General features: G+C 45.7%; 1 protein-coding gene across 2 annotated transcripts in view; it reads left to right on the forward strand.

The window, feature by feature from the left end:
* The first annotated feature begins 81 nt into the window (after positions 1 to 81).
* LOC142768686 (uncharacterized) overlaps positions 82 to 26,016 on the forward strand; it is a 32,162-nt gene continuing 6,227 nt past the window's right edge. Inside the window, exons 1-5 of one of the 2 annotated variants that reach the window (XM_075870696.1) lie at positions 82 to 252; positions 2,945 to 3,060; positions 16,574 to 16,694; positions 18,670 to 18,840; positions 21,349 to 21,480. In XM_075870696.1, coding sequence (XP_075726811.1) covers positions 2,948 to 3,060; positions 16,574 to 16,694; positions 18,670 to 18,840; positions 21,349 to 21,480 — 537 coding nt within the window. In that variant the 5' untranslated portion in view covers positions 82 to 252; positions 2,945 to 2,947. The remainder of the gene's footprint in view (positions 253 to 2,944; positions 3,061 to 16,573; positions 16,695 to 18,669; positions 18,841 to 21,348; positions 21,481 to 26,016) is intronic. The other variant, XM_075870697.1, reaches the window with a different exon arrangement.

The following is a 26,016-nucleotide window of genomic DNA, read 5'->3' on the forward strand; positions in this document are numbered from 1 at the left end:
GGGCGCTCGAGACATGTACTTTTTGCTTAAACTGTGAATGATTGATTGATTGATATGTGGGGTTTAACGTCCCAAAACCACCATATGATTATGAGAGACGCCGTAGTGGAGGACTCCGGAAATTTCGACCACCTGGGGTTCTTCAACGTGCACCCAAATCTGAGCACACGGGCCTACAACATTTCCGCCTCCATCGGAAATGCAGCCGCCGCAGCCGGGATAAACTGTGAATGGACGCTGACATAAAGAGAGGTAGGTAGGTAGGTAGGTAGGTAGGTAGGTAGGTAGGTAGGTAGGTAGGTAGGTAGGTAGGTAGGTAGGTAGGTAGGTAAATAGGTAGGTATGTAGGTAGGTAGGTAGGTAGGTAGGTAGGTAGGAGTGTGTGTGTGTGTGTGTTTGTGTGTGTCTGTGTGTGTGTGTGTGTGTGTGTGTGTGTGTGTGTGCGTGCGTGCGTGTGTGTGTGTGTGTGTGTGTGTGTGTGTGCACGCCCGTGGCACTGAAGTGCATGAAACGTTTGTGTTCGTACGTGCAGTTCATAAAAAATGAACTCACAGCTCTTCCAAAACGACGAAGCAGACCATGCGACTTCGTTCATAGAGACTCTCAGCTTATATGTTTGAGAAAGGCAGCTCCTCTCCAAGTCCCCCCTTGATTCACCGTCGCCCGCTCAAGCGTTTCATATCTGCTTGACCTACACCAGCCTGTAGCCTTGTCAAGCTTTCTCTCGCGCATCAAGCACAGGACTGGAGCGGCGATGTTATCAATTCGGACTTCAGAAAAAAACATAATGACTAACGCGAAATTGTGCCTCTAGTACTCTTATATTGCTGCCGCTATTAAGTATAGGCTTCGACTAGTCGAAGTTTGTGCAACAGCACTCATTACGTACTAGAAACAGCTTTCCTTCCGATAAATGTGAAATACGGTAAATCTTGTCACATATGTTAGACCGGATGTACAGGACGGTGACGATGAAGGACATGCCAAGATTTCTGGCTGGTGAAGTGAAACGACCATGTAGCGACCCTAGGAGCTACCGTTAGTAAGCAGTGCCATGAAGTTTCACATCATCCCCCCTTCTCACTCTAACAAGACACCAAAAACTTGCAACTCCGCAACTACGAGGTATGAGAAAGTGTGGAGAAAGGCCACCCAGCTATTCCTCTTCGTAGAGGTCACAGAGCTTTGTTTACTAAACAGTCAATGACGCAAAGACGCAAGCGTGTTCGTTTTACCCAGTAAGCATAGAAGCTTATTGGGCAGATTCGCAAGCTCAGTGCGCGGCATGCGCGCTACTTTTCGCTTTCGCTTTATATCGCCTTTCTGCTCGTTACGACAGCTCTATTAAGTGCCGCCTAGAGTGAGTTTCACCAGGTTAATTTCGTACCCTTCAAATGTAACGCCATAGATAGACGGTGAGAGAAAAAAAATTGTGCTAAGCCAGGTAGTGGTGGGCGCTCTTATAGGGCGCTGGAGTCAGGCGCGCGTTTCTGAAATGTTTTTAACCATGTTGAATATTGGTAATTCTTGTTGGTTGCATCTATCAGTTACAAAATTTAATATTTTTTCGTTCCTTTTAGCCCGGTTTGAGCAATCCTAGTCTTGTTTTCACCTGTATTGGGTGATTTATTGGCAAGTGCGATGGTTCGGGCTAGTTGGTATGATATGACGTTAGTTATAGCGCGCGACAGAACGACGACTGCTTTCGTGCTATAACTATCGTCATATCTTATGAACTAGCCCAAACCGCCACACTTCCCAGTAAAGCACTCAATATAGGACATAACAAGACTAGCAATGTTCAAATCCGGACTAAAATTAACGAAAAATATGAGATACTCTAACTGCTAGATGCAACCAAGAAGTATTAAAACTATTTAACATCGTTAAAACATTTGGGAAACACGCACCTGATTGCAGCACCCTACAAGAGAGGCCGCGACGACCTGGCTTAGCACAGATTTTATCCTCTCTCCTTGTCTTTTTGTCATCATTCTTTTCCCGGGGCTTTACTGGGGTCCTGACGATGCCATACGAAAAACGCAAGAGGACAAGCTGGGCCTCCAAAGCACTGCGCACTCAGTAGTGATGTAGAGGCCGCCATCAGAGTTTCTCTAGGGTAACCGCAAAGATGCGGTCTCATAATGAGTTTTTCATATTGATTTGAACATCAAAAATGAGGCATTGTAATGGCAACTATCAACCCAGAATATTTTAGTTTGACGATTGATGTTCTTGAAACTTTAATGAATGATTACTGGAGAGGCAAAGTTACAGTAAACTGCTGTCATTAAAAAGTACGTAAGGGGCACTCGTGACATATACTTTTCCCTTAAACTGTGATTGGACGCTGACAAAAAGAGAGTTGTAGCAACCGAATACAAAAATCTCCAGGTGAGGAAGATTGGGATGAGGCCATGTGATTTTGTTGTATTCCGAATTCACGTTCTAGAGCAGCACGAAGGATTCTTAGCGCAAAAATATACATTATTAAGCTTGATAAAGGCAAACGTCTACCTTGTCTTAGTTTTTTTTTTTGTCAAAATATCAATTATCTTGCTCCAGTAATAGCGCACACGCTACCGCTGCGACAATGAATAGAAACATTATATGTGTGGTCTTGTTAGGACAATAGTAGTGTGCTCAAATATGCAACATTTATCGAGTTGCCGTGCTGCTTATCATTGCTGTGTGCTTGAAGTGTGGGTCGCGTGGTGATCGAGTACGAGAGGTGAACCGTCATTCGCCGGTGCAAATACCATCACGGCGACTGCAAGTCGATACATTCAAAATGCTAGCAGCCATGTGTTTCGATTTTGATGCACGTTAATTCAACCAAGGTGGTCAAAATTTTTCAGTCTTCGCACTATGACGTTTGTCACAATGATATTGTTGTGTGACGTATAACCATAAATATAAAATTATTTTTTTTGTGATGTTCCAGAAAATGAAAGAGATGCAGCATGAAGAGATAGCGAAGATTGTCCTCGCTCTTGGCACCTACGACTTCGCTAATATATATAGAATGAAGATGAAACAAGGATTCCGTGACGCAGTAAAGTAAGTAGTTAAAGCGTCCACTATCTTACTTTCACCTGGCCCTGAAGACTGAGTCTTCAACAGTTCATCCTAGTGAACTTTTGAGAGATTGTGATAAGACCCATATCTGTGTAACCAGGGCTTAAAAATGTTTAGATGTTCTTGTACAGAAACCGTATCAAATATAGGCTCACTAAGTAGGTAGATAATTTTAATTGGAAAAAAATAAATGGTAGTATTCGTTATAAATAATATTATGCGTTATAGAAGGTTAAGCACTACTTGGAAAATTACATGAGAACGCTAGGACGTGTTTACTTCGGCCTTACTTAGGGGAGACGAGGAATGTGTTATATTCTTCTTCCTTTTTTTAATATTTTTTGTTATTTCAGTATACTGCAGACCCTTTCAAACCAAGCAGCAGCGGTTGGTCATAATATGACTACAATGGTATCCGAAAGTCATGAAGGACTTCCAAAAAAAAGTTGAATACTGGTCAGTGCGTGAAACAGTTTCAAAGATCCACCACTTAGATAACTTACAAGCAATCACAATTGTAACAGAATTATGCGACATTGAATAGAAGTTAGTAATTCACAAATTAAAAGAAAAAATATTTTATAGTTTTTTTTAATCAAAATATTCTGCCATTTCACAGCTCTGCGCAAATGGTGGAAGGTTATTTCAGCAAGCTGTTGATGCTGGAACAACATAGTTTTTATGAATGTTCTTGTGACTTTCAAGTAGCCGTTATGTCCTGTGGTTAGTTTTGAGGAGTGTATCAAGGGTTGAAGTAGATTAAGTAGATGATTTGTTCTGGATTAAATATATCGGTCATGATGCAAACTACAAAAAATAGTTTAAAAATTACCACGCACAGATCATGACAAATTAATTCGAGCTTTTTACGGAGAACAATAATGCTACTGTGCCTGGAAGAATCCGAAAACAAAAATTGCACTGGCTAATTTTGTACCCACTCAATTTTTAAGGCATTTTTGGTGGGGACACCAATTGATGCTGACACATTCTGGAGCTGGTATAATCAGTGCCTTATACATGGTTAGCTTAACCCCAGTTCAAGCGTTTCGAAAACCTTCGTTAGCACTTTCAAAATAATAGCCACCTTATGCGGTTGTTAACTAGGTTGGGAACAGCATAAGTCCAAAGTATTTTACGTGGTTCCTACTTTTGATGATCTTTGAGCTTTCTAATATATATTGTCACGCACCAAGAGCCGTAGAGACAAGACAGGAAAACCGGGGCAGAAAGACACGAGCGTGTATCTTCAGAACGAGGCGCTAACCACAGTTCTTCTTCGTTCTCTTTGCCCTTTTTGGCTCGCTAGGGCTTGCTGGCTCACAACTCTAGGTGGCATTATTCCCCCTCCGATTATAGTATCGACTTGATGCTCATACACAAGGGGACGGCAGCGCCGATAAGGAAAAAAAGAGAGAAACGGTACCTATAGTGCGCAGGGCATATGCCGGTGCAAAAAAATTGTCTGAGATTGGTCATAAGAGAAAAAACTATTAACTGAATTCACAGTTCGTTCGAGACCCAACGGACAATGTAAAAAAAACAAAAATGTTTGCTGCCCGGGCACAATAAGGCGAGTATCACCGCGTAATATAAGGTTTTAAGCGGACGACATGCACAATCTCTGTTCGTGGTGAGTGGCGTTGGGTCGTTGCCGAGCCTCCGTCTGGAATAACTTCATAGTTGACCTCGTTCAACCGCTGTAGTACCTTGTAGGGTCCGAAGTACTTGCTCAGGAGTTTTTCGCTCAGACCTCGCCGTCTAACAGGAGTCCGAACCCTCACTTGGTCGACAGGTTGATAGGAGACATGTCGATGGTGGATATTGTACCTTCGAGCGTCTTCACATTGCTGCGATCTTATGTGCACGCGAGCTAATTGACGTGCTTCCTCTGGACGCTGAATGTAATTGTCGACATCAGGAGTTAGTAGCTCTTGCTGGTCGATGTCACAAGGAATCATAGCGTCTAGCATGGTTTGCACGTCTCGACCGTAAACGAGGCGGAATGGTGCGAACCTTGTCGTTTCCTGGGTTGCGGTGTTGTATGCAAACGTTACGTATGGCAGGATTTCGTCCCATGTTTTATGCTGCACATCCACGCACATAGAAATCATGTCCGACAGCGTTTTGTTCAGCCTTTTTGTCAAGCCGTTACTCTGGGGTGGTACGCGGTTGTCTTACGGTGGTTCGTGTAACTGAGCTTGAAGATGTCGTCCAACAGTTTTGCCGTAAACGCTGTCCCTCAGTCTGTTATGATGAATGACGGGGCACCGTGACGAAGCACAATGTGGTGTATGAAAAACTGGGCGACTTTAGATGCTGTACCACGTGACAATGGCTTAGTTTCAGCGTAACGCGTCAAGTAATCAGTTGCGACGATGATCCACTTGTTTCCGGAGTGAGACAAAGGAAACAGTTCAAGGAGGTCCATCCCAACTTGGTCAAATGGCGTACGCGGTAAATCGATGAGTTGTAAGAGGCCTGCAGGCTTTACAGGTGGTGACTTGTGACGCTGACATTGCGGCATCCTTTCACGTAGCGTTTCACACAAGCTGCGAGTTTTGGCCAGAAATGTAGCTGTCGAAGCCGGTCGAGCGTCTGTGAGTATCGCAGATGGCCGGATGTCGGCTCATCGTGGCAGGCTAATAGGATGTCATCACGAAGGTCTTGAGGGATGACTAGAAGATAAGATCTGCTGCCAACACCGGTGTTTTTCTTGTATAATATGGCGTGTCGTAAGCAAAATGATGGCAAAGTACGGGAAAGTGGACGAGGAACGGACGCGGTGCTGCCTTCTAACTGATCGATGATGGGCCTCAACTCGGGGTCCACTCGTTGCTTACTGAGGAGGTCCGCCTCACTGAGAGTGCCCAGGAAGGCGCTGTCGTCTTCTACAGCTGTATGGTCAGATTCCAGAGGTTCCCGTGATAGCGTGTCGGCATCTTCATGCTTTCTACCCGACTTGTATACGATGGTGACATCGAACTCCTGAAGTCGCAGACTCCATCGTGCTAATCGCCCAGAAGGGTCTCGGAGGTTAACCAACCAACATAAAGCGTGGTGATCAGTCACAACCTTGAATGGGCGCCGATAGAGATAAGGCCTGAACTTTGTAATCGCCCATATCACCGCGAGACATTCCTTCTCTGACGTTGAATAGTTGGTTTCGGCTCCTGATAGAGTGCGGCTCACGTAGGCAATCACACGTTCGACACCATCTTGTGTTTGCACCAGGATAGCTCCGAGACCAATGTTGCTTGCGTCAGTGCGCACCTCTGTGTCAGCGTCCTAACCAAAACGATCAAGTACAGGGGGAAGACAATCGATGCTGCAGTTCCGCAAAAGGAGTCGCTTGTTTGTCAGTCCACTGAAATGGGGTGTCGTCACGCGTAAGTCTGATGAGAGGCTCCACAACCTTAGAGAAGTTTTCAATAAAGCGGCGATAGTATGCTCAGAGCCCTGGAAATTGCCGAAGACTTTTTTTGTCTGTCGGAGCTGGAAAAGCGGCCACAGCGGCAGTCTTCTCGGGATCGGGCCGAACGCCAGCAGCGCTCACAGCGTGACCCAAGAACTTCAGTTCATTGTAGCTGAAATGGCACTTCTCAGGCTTGAGGGTAAGGTGAGCGGATCGTATGGCTTCAAAAACACTCCGAAGGCGACAAAGGTGCTCGTCAAAGGTTTCTGAAAAGACAACGACATCATGTAGATAGACGAGGCAACTTTTCCACTTGAGGTCAGCGAGAACGGTATCCATCATTCGTTGGAATGTGGCCGGAGTGGAAGAGAGGCCGAACGGGAGCACTCGGAATTCATTCAGGCCGTCAGGAGTTACAAAAGCCATTTTTTTCGCGGTCCCGTTCATCGAGTTCAATTTGCCAATAACCACTTTTGAGGTCGATTGAGGAAAAGTACTTTGCTCGCCTCAGCCTGTCAAGACAATCGTCACTCGAGGCAACGGGTACACGTCTTTCTTTGTGACGTTATTCAGCTTCCTATAATCGACACAAAAGCGAAGTGCACCATTCTTCTTCCTTACAAGGACCACTGGCAATGACTAAGGGCTGCTTGATGGCTGTATTACAACGTCTTGAAGCATTTCCTTCACTCGCTTTAGAATCGCGCGTCGCTCAGTTGGTGAAACGCGGTAAGGCTGTTGCCGTATAGGGTGCGCGTCTCCGTAGGTGGTAATACGGTGTTTGGTAATCGATGTTTGACGGGTTCTCGATGAACGTGCAAAACAGGCGTGGAATTCTATCAACAGGCCATTAAGCCTTCGTTTGTTTTCGTCAGAAAGCGTTGGATTTATATCGACGCCTCGGAGAGGTGCTTCGGCATTATCGGTTGCCTCGGAAGCAAAACACTCAGTCACATTGGTTACTGGGTAGGCATAGGCGATGACAGTACCAGGAAAAAGATGTCGGCGCTCGTAGCTGAAGTTCGTAACAAGTACCTCGTAGTGGGTAGCCTGTAGGTCTACTAGGCTTCGTGCTACGCAGAGACCTTAAGAAAAAAGTAGGGATCGATTGCTCTCCGCCACCATTTCAACGTGTGCTGATTTGCTACACGCCACTTGAACCATAACACTTGAGCGTGGTGGTATCGTCACAGCATCGTCAATTACCCGCAGACATACTCGATCATGGCTGGGATTATGCTCTGGTGTGGCGCCTTTTGTCGAGAACGTGACGAGGCGTTGTCGAATGTCGATGATAGCACCGTGCTCCCTCAGGAAGTCCATGCCAATGATCAGGTCTCAAGAACACTGACGGAGAACGCTCAAGCTGACAACGAAGGTAGAACCACGAAATTGTATTCGTGCTGCACAAACGCCGACTGGCATGACGATGTGCCCACCAGCAGTGCGAATTGGCCTGAGGTTTCAAGGCATCGTCACTTTCTTTAGGAGAGTAGCCTGTTTTTCACTTATTATAGAAAAATCCGCACGCGTGTCAACTAAAGCACTGACTTTGCGACCGTCGAGCAGCACTGGAATGTCTACTGAAATCTTTGCGGAACCAGCAGGTGTCGTCGTTCTCGGAGAATCGTCAGTTTGCGGAAGCGTCGGTAGGAGGCCTTGAGCTTGTCCAGTATGAGCGGCCTCGCCCCCGAAGGTCCCTGCGGCTAGTTTTCCCGGCGTGGACTGGGTGACCGACCCTGCGCCACGCTCGAATACATGCGGCGATTAGGAGAAATTCGCCGCGGTGACGGGGAGCGTGACTGGTGCAAAGATGACGAAGTTCCGCGCTGTTGAGCCACGTACTCTTCAATTTCAGGGGGCCGCTCACCGAACCTCGGTGGTGGCGAGTTCGTCAAAAATCCGCTTAGTCCAAGTTGTCGGTTAGGACACTGTCGGTACAGGTGCCCAGCTTTACCACAGTGGAGGCAGAGAGGACGTCGATCTGGCGCACGCCAGACTTCTGACTTCCGCGAGATGAGGTGAGGTGCGCTCTAATATGGCGCCGCTTGGACCGTCTGCAGCATGTCTGGGGCCACGGTGGGATACAGAATTGCAGGCGTAACAGGTTGCCGCAAGGCTTGAGCATACGACATGCGGGGAAAGTCACCGGGTGGTTGATAATCCCGCATGCAAGGCGGTTCTCTTAAGGCATGCCGGACTTCATCTCGGACAACGCTGGACAACGAGGAGGTAGTAGGCTGTGAGGGCACTGACAGCTTCTGGAGTTCTTCGCGGATGACTGAACGTATGATCTCTCGGAAGAAATCCATTTGCCACCGAAAGCTCCTAAGTAGTCCGTAGTTGAAGCGTTGACGTACCGTTCGTATGACGGGGCCCGGTGCCTAAGAGTGCTTTTTGAGTTACGGCTTCCGTGAAAAATTCTGACACAGTCCTGGGTGGACTGCACACAAGCCCACCGAAAAGCTGCTGTTTTACCCCGCGCTTGAGGTACCGTACCTTTTTTTCTTCTGGCATGCCGGGGTCAGCTCGGTGGAAAAGGCGCGTCATTTCTTCGACATACATCGCAACCCCTTCGTTCGGCAATTCAATGCGGGACTGCAGATCGCGCTCAGGTCTCTCCCGACGGTCAGGGCTGGCATATGTACCAAGAAGTCGGCGTTTGAAGTCTTCCCATGTTGTAAGAATACCTGCCCGGTTCTCATACCAGACACGTGCGCCATCCAAAAGACTGAAATAGACGTGCCGCAGTTTGTCTGCGTCGTCCCACTAATTGTGCACGGCAACAAACTCGTAATGAACAAGCCAATCTTCTACATCCTCAAATGCAGTGCCATGAAAAGGATTTGGCGTTCGCGGTGTGAGTAAGGTGCAACGAAGCGGCGTTGTGCCGTTCATACTGACTGGGTTGGTGCTGGTTGGGCTGGTCGGAGCTGCCATGTTGTTTGCGAGCAGTCCAAACTCAGGGGATAGCCCTCGGATTCTTCTTCTGGCGCAATGCACAGGTGTGACTACCGGTATGAAGCTTGTGTTCCTGCTATGTGGAGGAGTACGGTGCATAGAATGCCCAGCACGTCCACTAGTTTATCACGCACCAAGAGCCGTAGACACAAGACAGGAACAGTGGGGCAGAAAGACACGAGCGTGTATCTTCAGAACGAGGTGCTAACCACACTTCCTCTTCGTTCTCTTTGCCCTTTTAGGGGCGAAGCTCCTTAGGGCGTGGGCTGTGCGTCCCCTGTAGCCTGTATGTAGCCACCTCTCGTTTAGTTCTTGCAATGTCCACTAGATGGCGGTACCGTCTCCTGTATGTCGCCCCCTCTCGTTTAATTCTTGCAGTGTTCACTAGATGGCGGCACCGTCTCCTGCATGTAGCCACCTCTCGTTTAGTTCTTTCAGTGCTCACTAGATGGCGGGACTTGTAGCTGGTGATGAAAAGATGCAAGATGTTATAAACTAGACGGCGGTACTTGTAGTTGATGATGAAAGATGCGAGATGTTATAAAATAGGAATGATGTCACATATGGCACGTGTCATTGGTGGAAGGCAATCGTTCGATTTAGTGCGGCGACGTACGCTAGGGGGAGCATTGTAATAAAATCGAGTAGGCAAAATATACGGAAGATTCATGGTTTACCTGGTTTTCCTCCAGAGCTTCGCCCACTCATCATCATTCACTTCGTGCATATGGCGGCACTTTTTTTGGCTCGCTAGGGCTTGCCGGCTCACAACTGTAGGTGGCAATGTGAAAGCTAGGAGATTTTTTTCGTATACTTAAAGCTTGTAGCTGTAGTTTTTCTTGTGTTTTTTTTTTGTCATTATGCATTGAAGGCGCCTTGGCGGAAATTTCAGTCCTGAGGGATTAAACTTTATTTGTTTTTCAGTTTGACATCTGGCCCTGTACACAACGCAGTCATCTGCGAAAAGATTGATTGATTTGTGGGGTTTAACGTCCCAAAAGCACTATTTGATTATGAGAGACGCCATAGTGGAGGGCTCCGGAAATTTTGACCACTTAAGGTTCTTTAACGTGCACCCAAATTTGAGTACACGGGCCTACAACATTTCCGCCTCCATCGGAAATGCAGCCGCCACAGCCGGGATTTGATCCCGTGACCTTCGGGTCAGCAGCAGAGTACCTTAGCCACTAGACTACCGTGGCGGGGCGTCATCTGCGAAAAGACTAGTTTGAATGAATAAATCATTACTGCAAAAATGTCGTTATTTTTGATAAAACATCGATAAAAATTGACTCTAAAACTGATCGTTGTAAAATGATTGAAAGGACGTAGCACAAGTACTAGTGGTGGAGAACTTTCGGTTTTTGAATATTCAGGAAAATTTTTGTAAAAATAATAACTGCGAAGAAATAGTTTGTCTTAGTTCAAGATTTAGGTGCGACACACGTATTATCAGTGCGCAAGTTTACTTAAGACAAAAGCCTGAATACTCCACCAACAGACGTTGCTGATGAAATATGTAGGTTAATAACCAGACCAGGAATCACAATTACATTGCCCACAATTTGCAAGTTACACAGCACTTTCCACGCAAAATGTGGCAGCGTGTTTTATGTCGGAACACCGTCAACTTGATGGCGAGTTTAGCCTACACAAACGTAGGTGTGCCCTTGAGTTCAGTCGTACAAAAACAGCTGCGGGACAAGTAGAAGTTACGTATACGATGCTGAAGAACCTTGGATCAGCGAATAGAATGGCAATGCTAGAGCTATTTAGTGATATCTGTTTATCAGAGACCCTTATTGATTTATGGAAATTAGGGCGAGTAATTCTAGTCCTAAAACCAAGAAACACCCTTTTGTGTATTCAATCATTCTGCCCAGTCAGTCTCCAAACTGTACTTGCAAGTTGATGGAGATACGGGTATACAGGAGACTTCAATGATGGTGCGAACATAAAAGAAAGTGTCAGTTTATATGACAGGTTTCCGTCAAAGGCGTTGCACAATGGATGTGATATTACACATAGTCACATGTGTTGTGCATGAACTCATGTGTGGAAACATCAGAATAGCGGTATTTCTCGCATTTAAATTAAGAAAGCAGTCGACTCAATATGTCACGTTCACGCGCTGGCGGGGATGTTAGAACTTGGACTATGTGGTCGATCACTGCAATGAATCTCAAATTTCTTGAACGATAAGAAAATACACATGAAAACTAGTGAAAGATAAAGCAATTATAATTCCGTCACATAGGACATCCCACAAGGTGTTCTAAGCCCACTTATTTTCCTCAATTGTGTTATGGTGGCGTTACCGGGAAAGTTACCAAGCGGATCGAGGTATTTCCTCTACACAGATGACATCTGCATTTGGGCTTCAGTACCAGATACACGCGAAGTTCAAGCAGTGCTACAACGTGGTCTTGAGGTAGTCAACAAGTTTCTGAAGTACAGAGACATCAGTTTCTCGTATGCGAAAACAGCGCTATTGCCTTTCGCTAGACGACATATGAACAACTTCAAAATCATACTGGATGAACAGACGTTGACATTGGTGAAAGAACGTAAAGTTCTTTCTGTTACCCTTGATAGAGATCTGTAGTGGGCGTCGCACATCCGCGCTCTCGAAATAAGGACCAGCATTGTTTTAAACTACTACGTCAAAAAGCTGGCACAACCACGTTGGGGGGGGGGGGGGGCGATCGGTCTTTTTACTATTGCAAGTGCATAACACACTAATAAAACAAAAGATTGCATATTCAGCACCAATTCCACAGAACCTATCGCAAACTACTGACGAACGTCTTCCGAGATGACTGACAAGGGGGTCAAGGGTATGCATGGGTGTCCCACAGGCAACAGCGAGTTCTCTCGTAATAGCCGAAACGTGTCATCCGCCAATCTCCGTAATACGAACGGTCGAAACTTGTCGCCATGTTTCACGTATTACAACTCAGCATGAGACGCATTCATTGAACCTCGCACTTACAGAAAGAAATAATTGTAAGCTACAGAAGATTGCGCAGCAACATAAACCATTACTACCGAGGTATGAGGTCAACAGCGTAGATATTATTTTCCTCCTTGTACGCTGCCAAAACTAATAATACAGTTATCGGTCGAGGGACACGTTCGTGACAGTCGCATTGCAGCTGACACTATTTCAGATTTATTCCCTATATCCGCAGTATATACAAGTGTAGGCAGACGGTTCCTGCAATGCGAATTCATCCTCTTCAGCTTTTATCATCCCACACTTGGCATTAGAGCAGACATTTAAATAATTTCGAGTGACGTCCTCTACTGTTGCTTCATAGCATCTAAAAAAGGCACAAAAATGGGTCATTTTTAGCAATTCAGTGGTCTTTCTAGCGTCGCTACAAAGTGATAAAAACCTCTTTCAGAACGCTGACCAGTTATATGAGACCTCAAATAAACACGCAAAAGCAAGAAAAATAAACCACGTGATCAAGCTTAAATCGATTCTAGGTCATTGCAGCATTTTAAGAAACACTGAAGCGGACACCATGACCAATAGGAACCACATAGAAGAGAGATTTCTTCTGTCAATTTCACGCACTAAAATGCGTCTGGTTCTCAGACAGCTAATCTGCAGCCTCACCAAAGACAAATGGTTCAACAAAAACAATAAAAGTTCAGACAAGCTTAATAGACCCTTGCGTAAAACTAAGAAACCCACAAGACTTACGAGATATAGAAGAATTGGAACATTGGTTCGCCACCTACGGCTTGATACAACATTTACGCGACAGTTCCTACACTAGATAAATCACGCGCCAACTACAGAGGGCTCCTGCGCTCACCCAGACGAAGATGTACCTCAGCTGCTTCTGGAGTGCCCGAATTATGAAACACAAAGATAAGTATTACGAGGAAGTTTGTAACTTTTAGATAGGAGGCCCTTCTCAGTGGCAAAAATAATGGGTTCATGTGCAACTGTAGGCCTTCAGAAAAGAGTACTTGTCGCCCTCAAGGCGTTTCTTGAGAAAACAAATATTTTATGGAAATATTGACCTACCATACGCGATGTCGTCTTCATGCAAAAAGAAGTATGTAATATTTATATAGTGTGTTTCAGATGATTAATCATGTCTCAGCTGAACTGACCTTGTGTGTGAAAAATGTGTCCATATGTATCTATTAGGCGAATATGAACTGTTATGTGAGGTTAACTGAGCTGAGAAGTTTCGTTATTGTGTACTTTCACATCGCATGTTGTACACACTTGCATTTTGTGCTATAATTTTTGATCTTATGGCATATCTTGCCTACTAAGAAAAAAGGAGTAGCCAGTGCCACCATAATGACACCAACCTCTCCTATTTCATCAATTTAATAAAAAGAAGGCCAGCTGAGTGGGTGGACAGTTGTTGAAAGTTGTTGAATTCATTTAAAAGGCAGATTGTCTTCTTCTGGGTACCTAGCATCGTTCTGGTGCTCGGAAGTGGCATATCTCAACCGATCAATTCGCTGTACATAACTTCTCATAACCGCTTCGTAGAGATACGAAACACAATGTTAACATAAGATCAAATCAGGAATGCACCAGACCAACCAAGAAATGCACCAGAGTGTCAATACTAGACACATCTTTCACGGATATTAGGGTGGCCATTGTTTGTATTTCATTCGCCTATTATTTACGCATATTCAAGTTTCTGCAATGCCCGAGTTGATACAATTCAATTTCCTAAGAAAAACAGCCTTCTTTTGACTCAGGTAAGATGTATATTTTAAATGGTGATATTACCAGCAAAATGCTCTGAAGTCTACGGCGGAATGAATGTAACACGACATCTACTGACCACATTTCTGCCATGGGATTTATTACTGCTTTCCACCGAAAACGTGAACACCTTAGCGGATCCTTGTGCTGTTTACGATAAAAGAAATATCGTTAAGAGATGTCGCACACAAAGAAATGCTAGTTGGTCAGCTAGAGAATAAAGTAAGGTTGCTGACTTAACCATGCTAGTTTTCAGAAGCAGGTATCATACCTTGAAACACGTAACTATCAAGAATGGCACCTAATTGTTTCTAAACATTCCGTAATGAGAACAGAAGGCATACAGGTCAATCGGAGAAGACTAATTGCTAACTTGTACCTTTTTCTCTATTGACCTATGACATGAAACAGCCAACATGAAGCCACATTCGGATTATGCAGCAAACAGCCTGGCTTCAAGAATAAACTTACTTTCTGTGCTAGGTTTCCCGGTCGGTCTTGTAATTTCTCCTTTCGAGAGTCATCTTCTGTTGAATACACCTGCGAAAATGAGACACATCGGTGGGTCTAACTTAAGCAGCTACAAATAAATATATTTCTCCAAGAAATGCGAAAAAATATGTGAAAAGCATCATTATTAAAACTCATCTTAAGATGGTTAATGAATACTTTGGATAAGTAATCACCTCACTGTTATCCGTTAAACTGCTTCTTTTGAACACTGATGTATATCAGTGAACCCTTATCACAGCCGAAAAATTTCTTCCACGATACTCCAAAATTGTTCCAATATTCATTTCATTGTTCGGTTATTACCGGCTCTTTGCCTTAGGGAGTTTCCGTAAATGGAAGATTACTGTCAGCGTTCAGAACCGGCCACTCGACCAGCCCGCCGAAAAATGCTGGCCTAATAAGTTTGATGTCACTCATGAAAAAAATTTAGGTAAAACAATAGGTCAGCCAGTTTTATTGGTAAATAACTTTGTGCTCGCAGAACTATAGCGCGATAGTTCCAAAGCCAAGAATTTCGAACGTTGCTTCGGCAGAGTAAATTCACGGTAGACAATGCTGATAGCCGGCCAACGAGGACACACAGCAGGGCAGCCTCCGCTCGCGCGTTAGTACCGAAGTACCACCCGAGAGATAACTTCAGTATTGTGCTGCAGAACACTCATATTGAACGTATTTTTGTTCTTTGTTTAACAAAAAAGCATGAATGTTTCACAAAAAGCGCTTACGTAACCAGCGTTGAGTCTTGCATCACTCGTCGACAAAAAACTCTGCAGATGCACCTTATTGCACTCTTGTCGATTCAGAGTCACATCACGAAATTGTAGCGGTAGAAATGTAGTTACTTTGTCTTGAATGCTGATGCAGCCGTTTCGGCTTCATCACATTTCTACAAATACGTTTGTAAGACGAGCATACTTCTGGCGAAAATTCCGTCCACAACTTTTGTCATGTCCATAGCCGTAGGGCCCTCCTATCCTGCTACTTCTTTTCGAAATTTGCTTGGTGAGCAATCTTTTACCGAAAATAATGAATGGAAATAGGTGATTTTCCAACTAGCCAGAACCTTCGACAAGTGTGCTTTCAATATATAAATCGTTACTGGCCTGATTTCAGGAACTATTTATGGTTGGCGTGCCTCCGTGTAACTCACACCAGTCATTTTTTGCAGTAGTGGTTAAGCTCTTTACGAAAGTTATGCGGAAGCAGCATTCTTCCGAATGAAACAGCAATCAGGACTATGACATTATATTCCCTGTCACGATAGTGCGTACAGCAAGAACAGTGCATGCCCTCTTTTTTGTAAAAAGCAACAAAGCAACTTGCGAGCACATGGTCTGCCCTACAGCGCGGCTCAGTACAACATCACCAACGAGAGCTGAAGAGAGCGTGTACACTTAGGACCGGCACCACTGGTTGCGAGACGACAGTGGGATCTTAAACTAGCGTTGCTTGTACATTGGCCATGACTCGTTGTTGTTTTTTTGCCAATCCCTGACGCTTGGAGCGGAAGCAATTTTCGTAGCTGTCATTTGATGACACTGTAGGCAACTGCCACTGAGCGCAGACCACGAGCTCGCATGTTACCTTTCATAAAGGATAATAGTTTACAACACGCGCAGAGTGTTACCTTTGGCACAAAAGCATGCTGAAAGCGTGCACATTCCCACCTTTGGCAATCTTCAGGTGATCTACTGACTTGATGCGATACGAACATTTCGATTATGAATGTAGATGAGTGGCATATTGTTTGTTAGATATGACCTCAGCTGTGGAAATGCAACCAATTCAGCCTATTTGTGAACGTACTACCACGAACAGTGCTTCAACGATTCATGGTCAGTGTTTCCTCACTGCAGAAATTTGAAGGCAAATATCGTCATATTGATTGCTTCGGCGGGATGGATCAGTCCCCAAGGTGCCTGTGTCGCCGCACCGCCCAATCCAGTCAAAAGTTCGGACCAACACTACTTCGACCTGGTGAGTTGTCTCATTGCACGAGAGAGTGGTGACTTTTGGCGAATTTGTTTGTGCCGTTGCATCAAAGTCTGTCGGCACGTGAAGTAGCGGTACAATATGCAATGAAGTATGCTATGCATGTCATGCGACCAAAAAATCCTTTTTGGCTTTCTCAATGTATGAGCTCTAGGATAGGACAGCTTATATGCCAAAAAATTATTCAAAGTTGTGAGCTGCAGGTACTGTTGGCGCCACGCGCCACTTGCACATGCCACTCATTTCGTGCAATATCTACATCAGCCTTTACGTGCCCAATCGAGGACCTCACGATGTAATGAAATATATTGGTAACGAGCTCGCATAATAAACGAAACAGTAGTTGTGTGACCAGATATGTGCTAGCACGTCGTCTAACGGTTGACTTATGGCATTCATCAACTTTCACAAGTGCACGGATAGATGTTTTGGAACCTGACCCCCCACTAATCTTCCACTCGGCTTATCACGACGTGACACTACTTTCCTTGCCCATTATTGGTATGAAGTGGTATTCTCAAAGACATTCTTTTTGGCATGAAACGGCATTCCATATTCACTTCCTAATAAAGTGACTGACAGCCCGGTATGGGAAATATGGGAACGCAGCGAAACAGTCGAGCACTTTCTTAGCGACTTCACCCGCTTCAACTGTGAACGTGCGACCCTCTCAGCCGCCCTAGGACAGCTGGACAACCGCCGCCTGACAGAGAACAAAATACTGGGGCTCTTGGTCTACCCGCTGTACGTCATGAGCTGCTCTGAAGTCGTTGTGGAGGGTTTCGCAAGTAACGGAACTCACAGACAAACTGTGACTGTTGGCTGACAGCTTTGCTTCCAATAGTGCTCAAATAGTGCTCTAGTCACATCGTTTTCTCTACTGTCACCAACTCTTGTTCTTCCCTTTCACTCTTCTACACCTCTTCTCTCCTTCCGAAGCACAGGGTAGCAAACCGGAGCCTTATTCTGGTGAACGTCCCCGTCTTTCCTTTATTTTTTCTTTCTTAGTTCCTGAAGCATAACATGGCTCATACATGACGCAACAGAAGCAGCGTCCGCCGTAACGGTTATTGGATATGTCGAGTATGAGATGACGTCAGTGTACCATAATCATTTCTAAGGAATGCTTCCTGTGGGCGCTCGGAAATTGACAGCAGAGCCATCACGAGTGTCACTCGTCACCGAGGCGCATGAGTAACGCTACTGCGGCCTGTATGGAAGCGTGCCACTGCGCAGATTGTTTTGAAGGCGGGGTCCGTGAGGCCGTGTCGAGACCTGGGCCTTTTCGCGCTCAATCAAGACCTAGGCCCTTTACACCCCTTCTTAAGTTAGTGAACATCACTGCTGGACACTGCAGCATCTCAAGAAGCCGAAGTAAGCCATGTGGTCTTTCTGTGACGCCCCCATTCACACACAGGACACTTTTCTGAATATAAATAGGACCTTTCAACTGTTTTGGTATGTAATGCACGTATTTATTTTTGCTTCCTCGTGCAGTGATTGATAACGACCAACTTTTTTGGCCTAGCTGTTTGTAAGTTGTGGAAAGTTAAAGCTCGCCCCTTTGTTGCCGAACTCTCATTTTAAGATGCCTAGAAAGATTGTGAAGACAAGGTCTCCTATATTGTTTCTTACCTGACATGGCACCTGCATAAGGTCTGTTTGCAAAGAAGTTCAATACAAAGGTGTGTGCGCTGGGATATTTGCCTGACAGTTCAAGTGCTCATATTCTGTTCTGGCTGGAATTTTTCTTTTTTCGGTTGTGCCCAGTAGGTCACATCAGAAAATAGCGCCGCCAGTACGCCACCGTACAATTAAAACTAGGATGTGGAAAGTTTGTAGGCATAGCACGATGTTTAGTTCAAAATGTCAATTAAAAATTACAAAAAAATTATGCAGCAGGTTTCATGAAGCACTTATGGTAAGCTTTGTTCGAATGCATTTTCACTGTTCTTTTCAGGGACATGCTTGGTATGCAGTGTCACAGGGAAGCACATATAAGAAACCCTCAACAATCACTGGCATCTCCTTCGAAATGTCCGCCCTTCAATACGTCATGAATAACACAAGAAGATCACTTAATGTAAGCCTTTACAAGCCTTGCGTGTCCGTGATGAGACAACGGCAAGCGGTATGTGTCGTTCAGACCAATCTGTGTTCACTCTTTGCAACTGGTAGTGCTCTAAGGTGAACCGAAATAAAGAGAATTTCGACGAGCCCTTTCTTCCCTGCTTGGCACAACACAACTATAATAATAGACCGAAACTCAATGAAAGTAATATTGTGATTTGTAGCATAATGATGTAAATTTAAACAAAGTAAAGTGAACGAAAAGAGTGTTGGCAGGGATGGCAGCAGCGCCTTCCACGTAAGGTGTCCGTTGCTCTACCAGCTGAGCCACAACGGTGCTCAACTCCTTGTCGACTTTTTGGGCAGCATACGTGCATGGAAACTCTGGAACGTTAGTCAGCGCCATTAGCAGGCATGAAGGCGAGTGTCAAACACTGCTGCCAGCTGGAGTCATGAAGCACGTGATTATTCTACGTGCTCTGTGCTAACGAATAATTCCTCGCGTGCTACATGAAGGCATTCAGTCTAGCAAAACGAGAGTGCTATACAGGATCACGCGAGCTTCTCGCTTGGCTGCGATTTGCCCCACGTGGTCGTGACAGGAAGAAAATGCTCAGAGAGAGAAAGATGGCGTAAATCGGCAACAAAAACATGTCTGGCATCAAAAATGCATGTGCGGCATTTCAAACTGTTTTCTAGGAACAAGGTGCACGAACGTGTCAGCTCCTCTACTCAGCGAGCACATGAACAGTGCAGCAACGCCTGAGTGGTTGTCTCACTATCAGTTTTGCAACTGAACGTCACTCTATGTGATTCGGAGCAAAGAGCAGGTCAATCGTTCTCAGCTTTGATGGCATACTTAGCTACGGCTTAACTTGACAAGTATTTTTTATGTCTTGACTAGAAATGTGTTAATTGACGTGAGATTAGTGATTTCAGTTGTAGTGACCTACGTTCTAATTATTATGCATTTATATAGCATACTCCTAATTGGCACAATAACAGTGCTTGGTGTCTCAATAACACGGCTTCTATTAGGGAGATTTACAACAGCGTGAGCAGGCGTTGCGGACGTTGTGGCCGCCATATGAGTTTTAGAAGAGCGTGTGAGCCCCAGGGAACAGTCTAACTATATCTTTCCCTGGGAGAACTTGGCTCATAGTAAGTAACGCTATTGTGGGTTACAGCAACTGTTTTCCGCTTGAATATACCGGTCCAGTTTTATTGTCACGTTACGAAAAGATATTCGGCCATCATTCAAGACTTCCTTCACGTGCGTCTATATTCACCGCTGCTGTGGCACTGAAAATTTTACCGTTGCTTTTCTATTTCATTTCTTTTACTAGAGCTGATGAATGTGGAATTTTCAACACTTTCCGGGCGTTGAGCACTCTAGAAACTTGGTTTGTCAACCATCCGTGCGTTTCTTGTAGCGTGACCCTGCTAACAATAAAGCGCTCATTAGAGTCTATAATAAAGCTGGTAATAAAAAAACATCACGTGTGCAAATTAACAAACCACGTCTAAGATACTACATTTAAAAGAAATAACTGAGAAGTATTTCCAGTCATCTCCTTTAAAGTGCTATAAACAGTTCGGGAACATTCACCTCTCTCCCGTGGCGCCCAAAAAGATGGCATTACCACCGAACGAAACACAATCATAGCTCCTCGTACACACACTTTGCCAGTGCTTGGTCTCTACATCTGACGCGTAAAACTATCATGATGCAACTGGCTACAGACGACATATACAGTGTCAATTTTTAGGAAAGGATACACAGGAGCTCGTGGCCTTCAGTGGGAGCGAAAACAAGCACAGCTTCTTTTTGCGTCATCTCATGGCAAGCGAAACAAGCATTCTTTGGTGATAGAGAACCCCCTTCAAGGATAATACACAAGACGCTGGTAATCACTTTGGAGAGAGGAGGAAGTTGTATTCTCTCCGCTCGTTCCATATCACCAATGACTGCTTGTTTTGCTCACCGCGATAGGACACAAAAAGAAGCTGTGCTTGCTTTCGCTCCCATTTGAACGCGCTTCCAGGAGCTGCAGGAGTGCGCAGACAATGCGCTGCTATGTTCGCTTTCATAAAAATTGACACTGCACACAACTCCTTTAACCAGCAAGGTGACAAAGCAAGATTCCACCCACACTCAGCAAACACTGCACCCTTGCCTCAAACAAGAACGTCCTAGTCGGTGTTATGAAAGAACCAGTGCGATCTGCAAGAATGGGGATAATTGCGTGGTCACGTTGTGATAACGTTGCTCTGTGTAACCTTGTATATGTTTTTTAGGATGCTTTCATTTTGTCTACGCTTCATGCTTAACAGCAACATTATGTTTTACTGGCCAATGCAGCTAACTATGTAACAGTGTTTGTGTTCATTCATGTCAGCCTGTACAAAGCAGCCAATGCTTTGGTCAGGCTCTCCAGCCTTTAGATACAGCCTTGCCGTTTGTGTGAAATGAACATAAACATCAGTTCAATTCATATCACATCATGCTACGCACTTTCTCTGTATTCATAGTAGGGTAACTGATTTCAGTTTTTTATGTCACTTTCAGCTTTGTGAGCCCACCAATGTCGCTGACCGCACCGGGGAATATCTCGGCAGTCCGACGTTCACGTACGGGATTATATCTAATTCGTCGAAAGTACTTACACTCGGCGAGCTGAACAACACATTGGCTCTAAAGGTAAGTGGTAACACGGAGTCTCTCCTGCCCTTTTTCAAAGACCTCATAAATGAACTTTGTCGGGCCGTGTATGTGGAAACAAAATACAACAAAAGGCGTCTTCTAGACGGTCGCAGGCTGTTCTGCGTATTGAATTCTATGTGACTGATCCCGAGTAAAATGAGTGAAATAAAAGAATACCAGGCGCTTTTTATACAACCTTAACAGTGACTGATAGATAATGAAGCCAAAGATGATACAGTGCACGGTAAATGTTCTGTTCTAAATGTAAATTTGTAATTACGGGATAAACGGGCAGAAAGTAAAGTGGGCGAAGAGACTTCTTGCCACCCGCCGAAACCAAACCTCCAACATTGTGATAATGCGCCCAGTGTTCGGTCATTTGATCTACGACGGCGGCCGTCTGCTCACCAATTTATCGCGGGTTTTCGTGCATGCAAACCGGGGAGTGTTAGTCAATGCCATACGCTGCCATAAGGATCTGTGTAGAATATATTAGGAACAGTCATCCTCTATATGCTCTTTTGCGTGGTAAAACATTACAAAAAAATCTCTTAGTTTTCAGTAACCTTACATCACAAAAGGAAGAAATCTTTGTAATTTTCTTCATGTCTTATGTCTGCATGGCTTTCGCGATTTGTTACCGTAATTTGCGATGACTTATCTCGGAGAACAATTGTTAGCGGCAAGATAGTTGACTAATCTTCAAAGGTAAGAGGTTTGCTCTTTTTATGCATTCAACCCATTAAACAATGTTTAACGTTATATAGGTGGGAACATCACAAAATATCCTTCAGAAACACCTAAAATTTACCAGTGTGTAACTGATTCGATATTATGATATCCTTTTTCTTTAGTTTATGTTCGGTGAGTCAAGCTTTACCAGTAGTAAAATAATTGTTAATAGTAATGACGTTTTTGTGGAGAACAGAACCATGCTGTCTGCGCTTCTTTATTGATGCGTGGGCGAGAACACCGAATCGGTTTGCACCATTCGTGACGAGCAAGGGCAAAAACCAGAGAATTCTTTCTGCCTCGTCACTCACGTAAGCCGTGCCATGAAGCTCTCTTCTTCCTTTGCGCGGCGAAATGCCTAAGACTTGCAGGGCTCTGCATTGGCTCCCGCACATAGCGCTTTGTGCGACTCGTAAAATATATACCAAATAGCGACCGAGTGAAACCGACTCTAAGTATATGAGTGACAATCCACAGGTTGCCCGTTGAGAATTCCCTGTCATCATCATGTAAAAGATATATAGGCTATCTGGCAGAGATCAATGCGGCTATGGTTTACGCGCGTCAAAAAGCCAAAAGCAAGAGCGTTCCTGTCGTATTATGTGACTAGTGCTCCTGCAAACGTCTCCTTTTGTCGAGACTGCCAAGGCAGTGCATAAAAAACAAGCGCTCTAAAGGGATTGACACCTACAAGTGAGTGAGCACATGGGCAAAAAACCCCACTCCCATCGACCCTCATATGGTAACACCAAAAATCACAAGAAAAGAGGAAACTGTTATGTACATTTTTCTCATTCATCCACGTTCCTATTTCAAAAGACGCTTTTTCAGACCAGTAAACACGTGTGTCGCCTTCACAAGAAACTGCCTAGCGATGACGCCACCTCACATTGTCTGTCAATTACTTGCCACAACCGCACTTTGCCAGCTTGGCAACTATGTTTTTCAAACTATAAATGCGTAGCATTTTTTAGCGAACTTTGGCGACTTTGAGCTATGGTGATCCCACCGCTACTAACTGCAGCGGACGATCACCGCGGGTTCACGCTTAGCGAGCCACAGGGCCGCTATTCCGTTTACTCGCGTGTAGCGCACCACTCCACGTGCGCTCAACTAATAAAGCGTTTAGCGCAGCGCGGCAAATAGACAGTGTTCTAATGCAAAAGTAAACAACACTTTATTGCCTATGGCGGCACCCCGAACAACAGTACAACGTCCGCTCCCGGGACGCGGGTATCAAAGGCACCCGCACGCGGACATTCAAATAAGGGGAAAACCGCGAGCACGTCGCAGCTGGCAATGGCGAGCTTTGACACGCCGGTCGGGAAAAGGTCCCTCGCGGCTATGCTGCGCACTCTCACGATGGCCAATGGGCCTGGTCGGGAGTGTTAGGGCAAACCTCGTACGCGTAGGCCTACGGCAAGTGCGGCTCGTTGTGGTACGACCACTTCAAGCACAAGGCACCACTCTGGGCTTAGCGTACGCTACCGAAGCTAGCACTCAAGTAAACACGCCTGCCGAGGTGCCCAAGGCCACCCCGGGCAGGTTACAGTCCGGCGATTCCCAAAGGGGACGCGGACGAAGGAAAACACGTGCTTACCCGGCGGCGTCCACGGAGAGAGAGACCGCTCCTTCAGCGCGCGCGTACCGCGTGCCGTGCCCGCACGTGGCGCCATCTATCGCCACGTGGTGTTAACAGAGTGGGAAAATAAAAGGGTGTGGCCGTGTGGCGGAATGCCCGTGAAATGGTCGCGGGCGCGCCTCAGATCCCCACAGAGCGTATCTATCTATCTATCTATCTATCTATCTATCTATCTATCTATCTATCTATCTATCTATCTATCTATCTATCTATCTATCTATCTATCTATCTATCTATCTATCTATCTATCAATCTATCTATCCGTCTACTACTTTGGTATCAATACCGAACTTGGTATGGCAGAACATGACGTATAAAGAACATATTTGATAAGTCATAACGTGATTTATATTGCTACATGCATACTGAGAGTCTCGGGGGCGACGCACGTGTGTGCCTGATGAGGAAGACGAAGTGTGGTCGCCGCTCGCTCGCTGGTAAACTCGTCGCGCCATTACCGCTGGTTTCAAATACATCTATGCTACAGCCTCGTCGATACGGCGTCTCTTCTTTTCCGTAAGATATTTGGTGGAGGTGGAACGTTCCCCGTCCTCACCACGAAGCTTCGCAGTGGCCGCACCGTTCAGTCTCCGGCCATGGCTACCAATAAAAACAACCCATCAGCGTCTCCATCTGTAGCTCCAGCCACCACATACCTGACGATGCCCAGTCCCCGTGATCCCGGTACATTCTCCGCACAACCTGGGCTTGACGTTGACTACCGGCTTCGTATGTACGAGCGTGTTAGCCAGACACACCGATGGGACCCTACAATGATGCTCGCCAACGTTATATTTTACTTGGGTGGCACCCCACGTGTTTGGTTGGACGCCCTTGAGACCGAGCTCACCAGCTGAGATATATTCAAGGAGCGACTACGCGACCTCTTTGGGGACCCGTCCTGTCGCCAAATGGAAGCGCGAAATAAACTTGCCACTCGTGCGCAGTCCTCAACTGAGTTGCATGTCTCGTACATACAGCACGTGCTCGCATTGAGCCGGAAAGTGGACGAGCAAGTGACAGAGGGTGGCAAGGTAGGCCACATTCTCAAGGGCATCGCGGACGACGCCTTCAACTTGCTCGTGTATACCAACGTCACGACAGTAGATATGACCACTAAGGAATGCCGCCGCTTCGAAATGGCCAAAAGCCGCCGTGTTCTGCCTCAGTTTACGCGGCTACCAAACACGGCTGTTACGTCAACCTGCACCAATTTCGGTTCCACACCACCCATTCAGGACAGTGTGACACGTATAGTTTGACGGGAGCTTGAGGCGCAAAGTCCGGCACCATTTCCTCCACATACGCTTGACCATGGCGCCACACAAACACCTCCGGCGGTCTCCGTTATCCAAGAAAATCGCAAAGCTCGGTATTCCTGTTGCCTGCTCCGCCTCCCGACCCACCTCCAGACCAATTATAATAAATTTACAATTTTATTCCGCGATCCCGCGATAAGACGGAATGGAGAACTGCAGACGACAGACCAATCTGCTTCCGCTGCCACCGCCTTAGCCATATCTTCCGCTACTGCCACAGCACTTGGACGCCCTCAAACTAGAGCCCATTTTCCTTCACTCGACCATATGAGGACTCCCGTAGGTATTCGCCCAGTCGTGTGTACCCTTCTTTTGACGTCCTTAACAGCCGCTCCACCGCTCGTTCGCCGTCACCTCAAGGCCGCCGTTCTCCATCGCCCCAACCACGCCGCTATCCGTCGCCGGTCAACTATGGATCCTCTCGGACAGAAAAGTAGATCATGCAGTTCCGGGAGATAGTGCTGCATCAATTGTGACTGATCCAAATCCTCCATTGACGCTCTCCACTGATACGAACTTGATTGAGGTGTATGTGGACGGTATTTCTTTGACGGCGTTAGTCGATACCGGCGCTCAAGTGTCTATAATGAGTGCTCATCTGTGTTGCCTGCTCAAAAAAGTCCTCACGCCTGCAGCAACTAAAGCCCTCGCTGTCGCTGATGGTGGAACTGTGGCCATCACTGCAATGTGTACCGCTCACGTTTGTATTGCCGGCCGTCATGTCCCCGTTTTATTTACGGTGCTTGAAAACTGCTCTCACGACCTAATCTTCGGCACGGACTTCCTATCAACGCATTCTGCCCTCATCGATTGTGCCGCCGGTACTCTCTGCCTAGAACT

This window comes from Rhipicephalus microplus, chromosome 8 (assembly GCF_043290135.1).
Source record: "Rhipicephalus microplus isolate Deutch F79 chromosome 8, USDA_Rmic, whole genome shotgun sequence".
Lineage (NCBI taxonomy): Eukaryota > Metazoa > Arthropoda > Arachnida > Ixodida > Ixodidae > Rhipicephalus > Rhipicephalus microplus.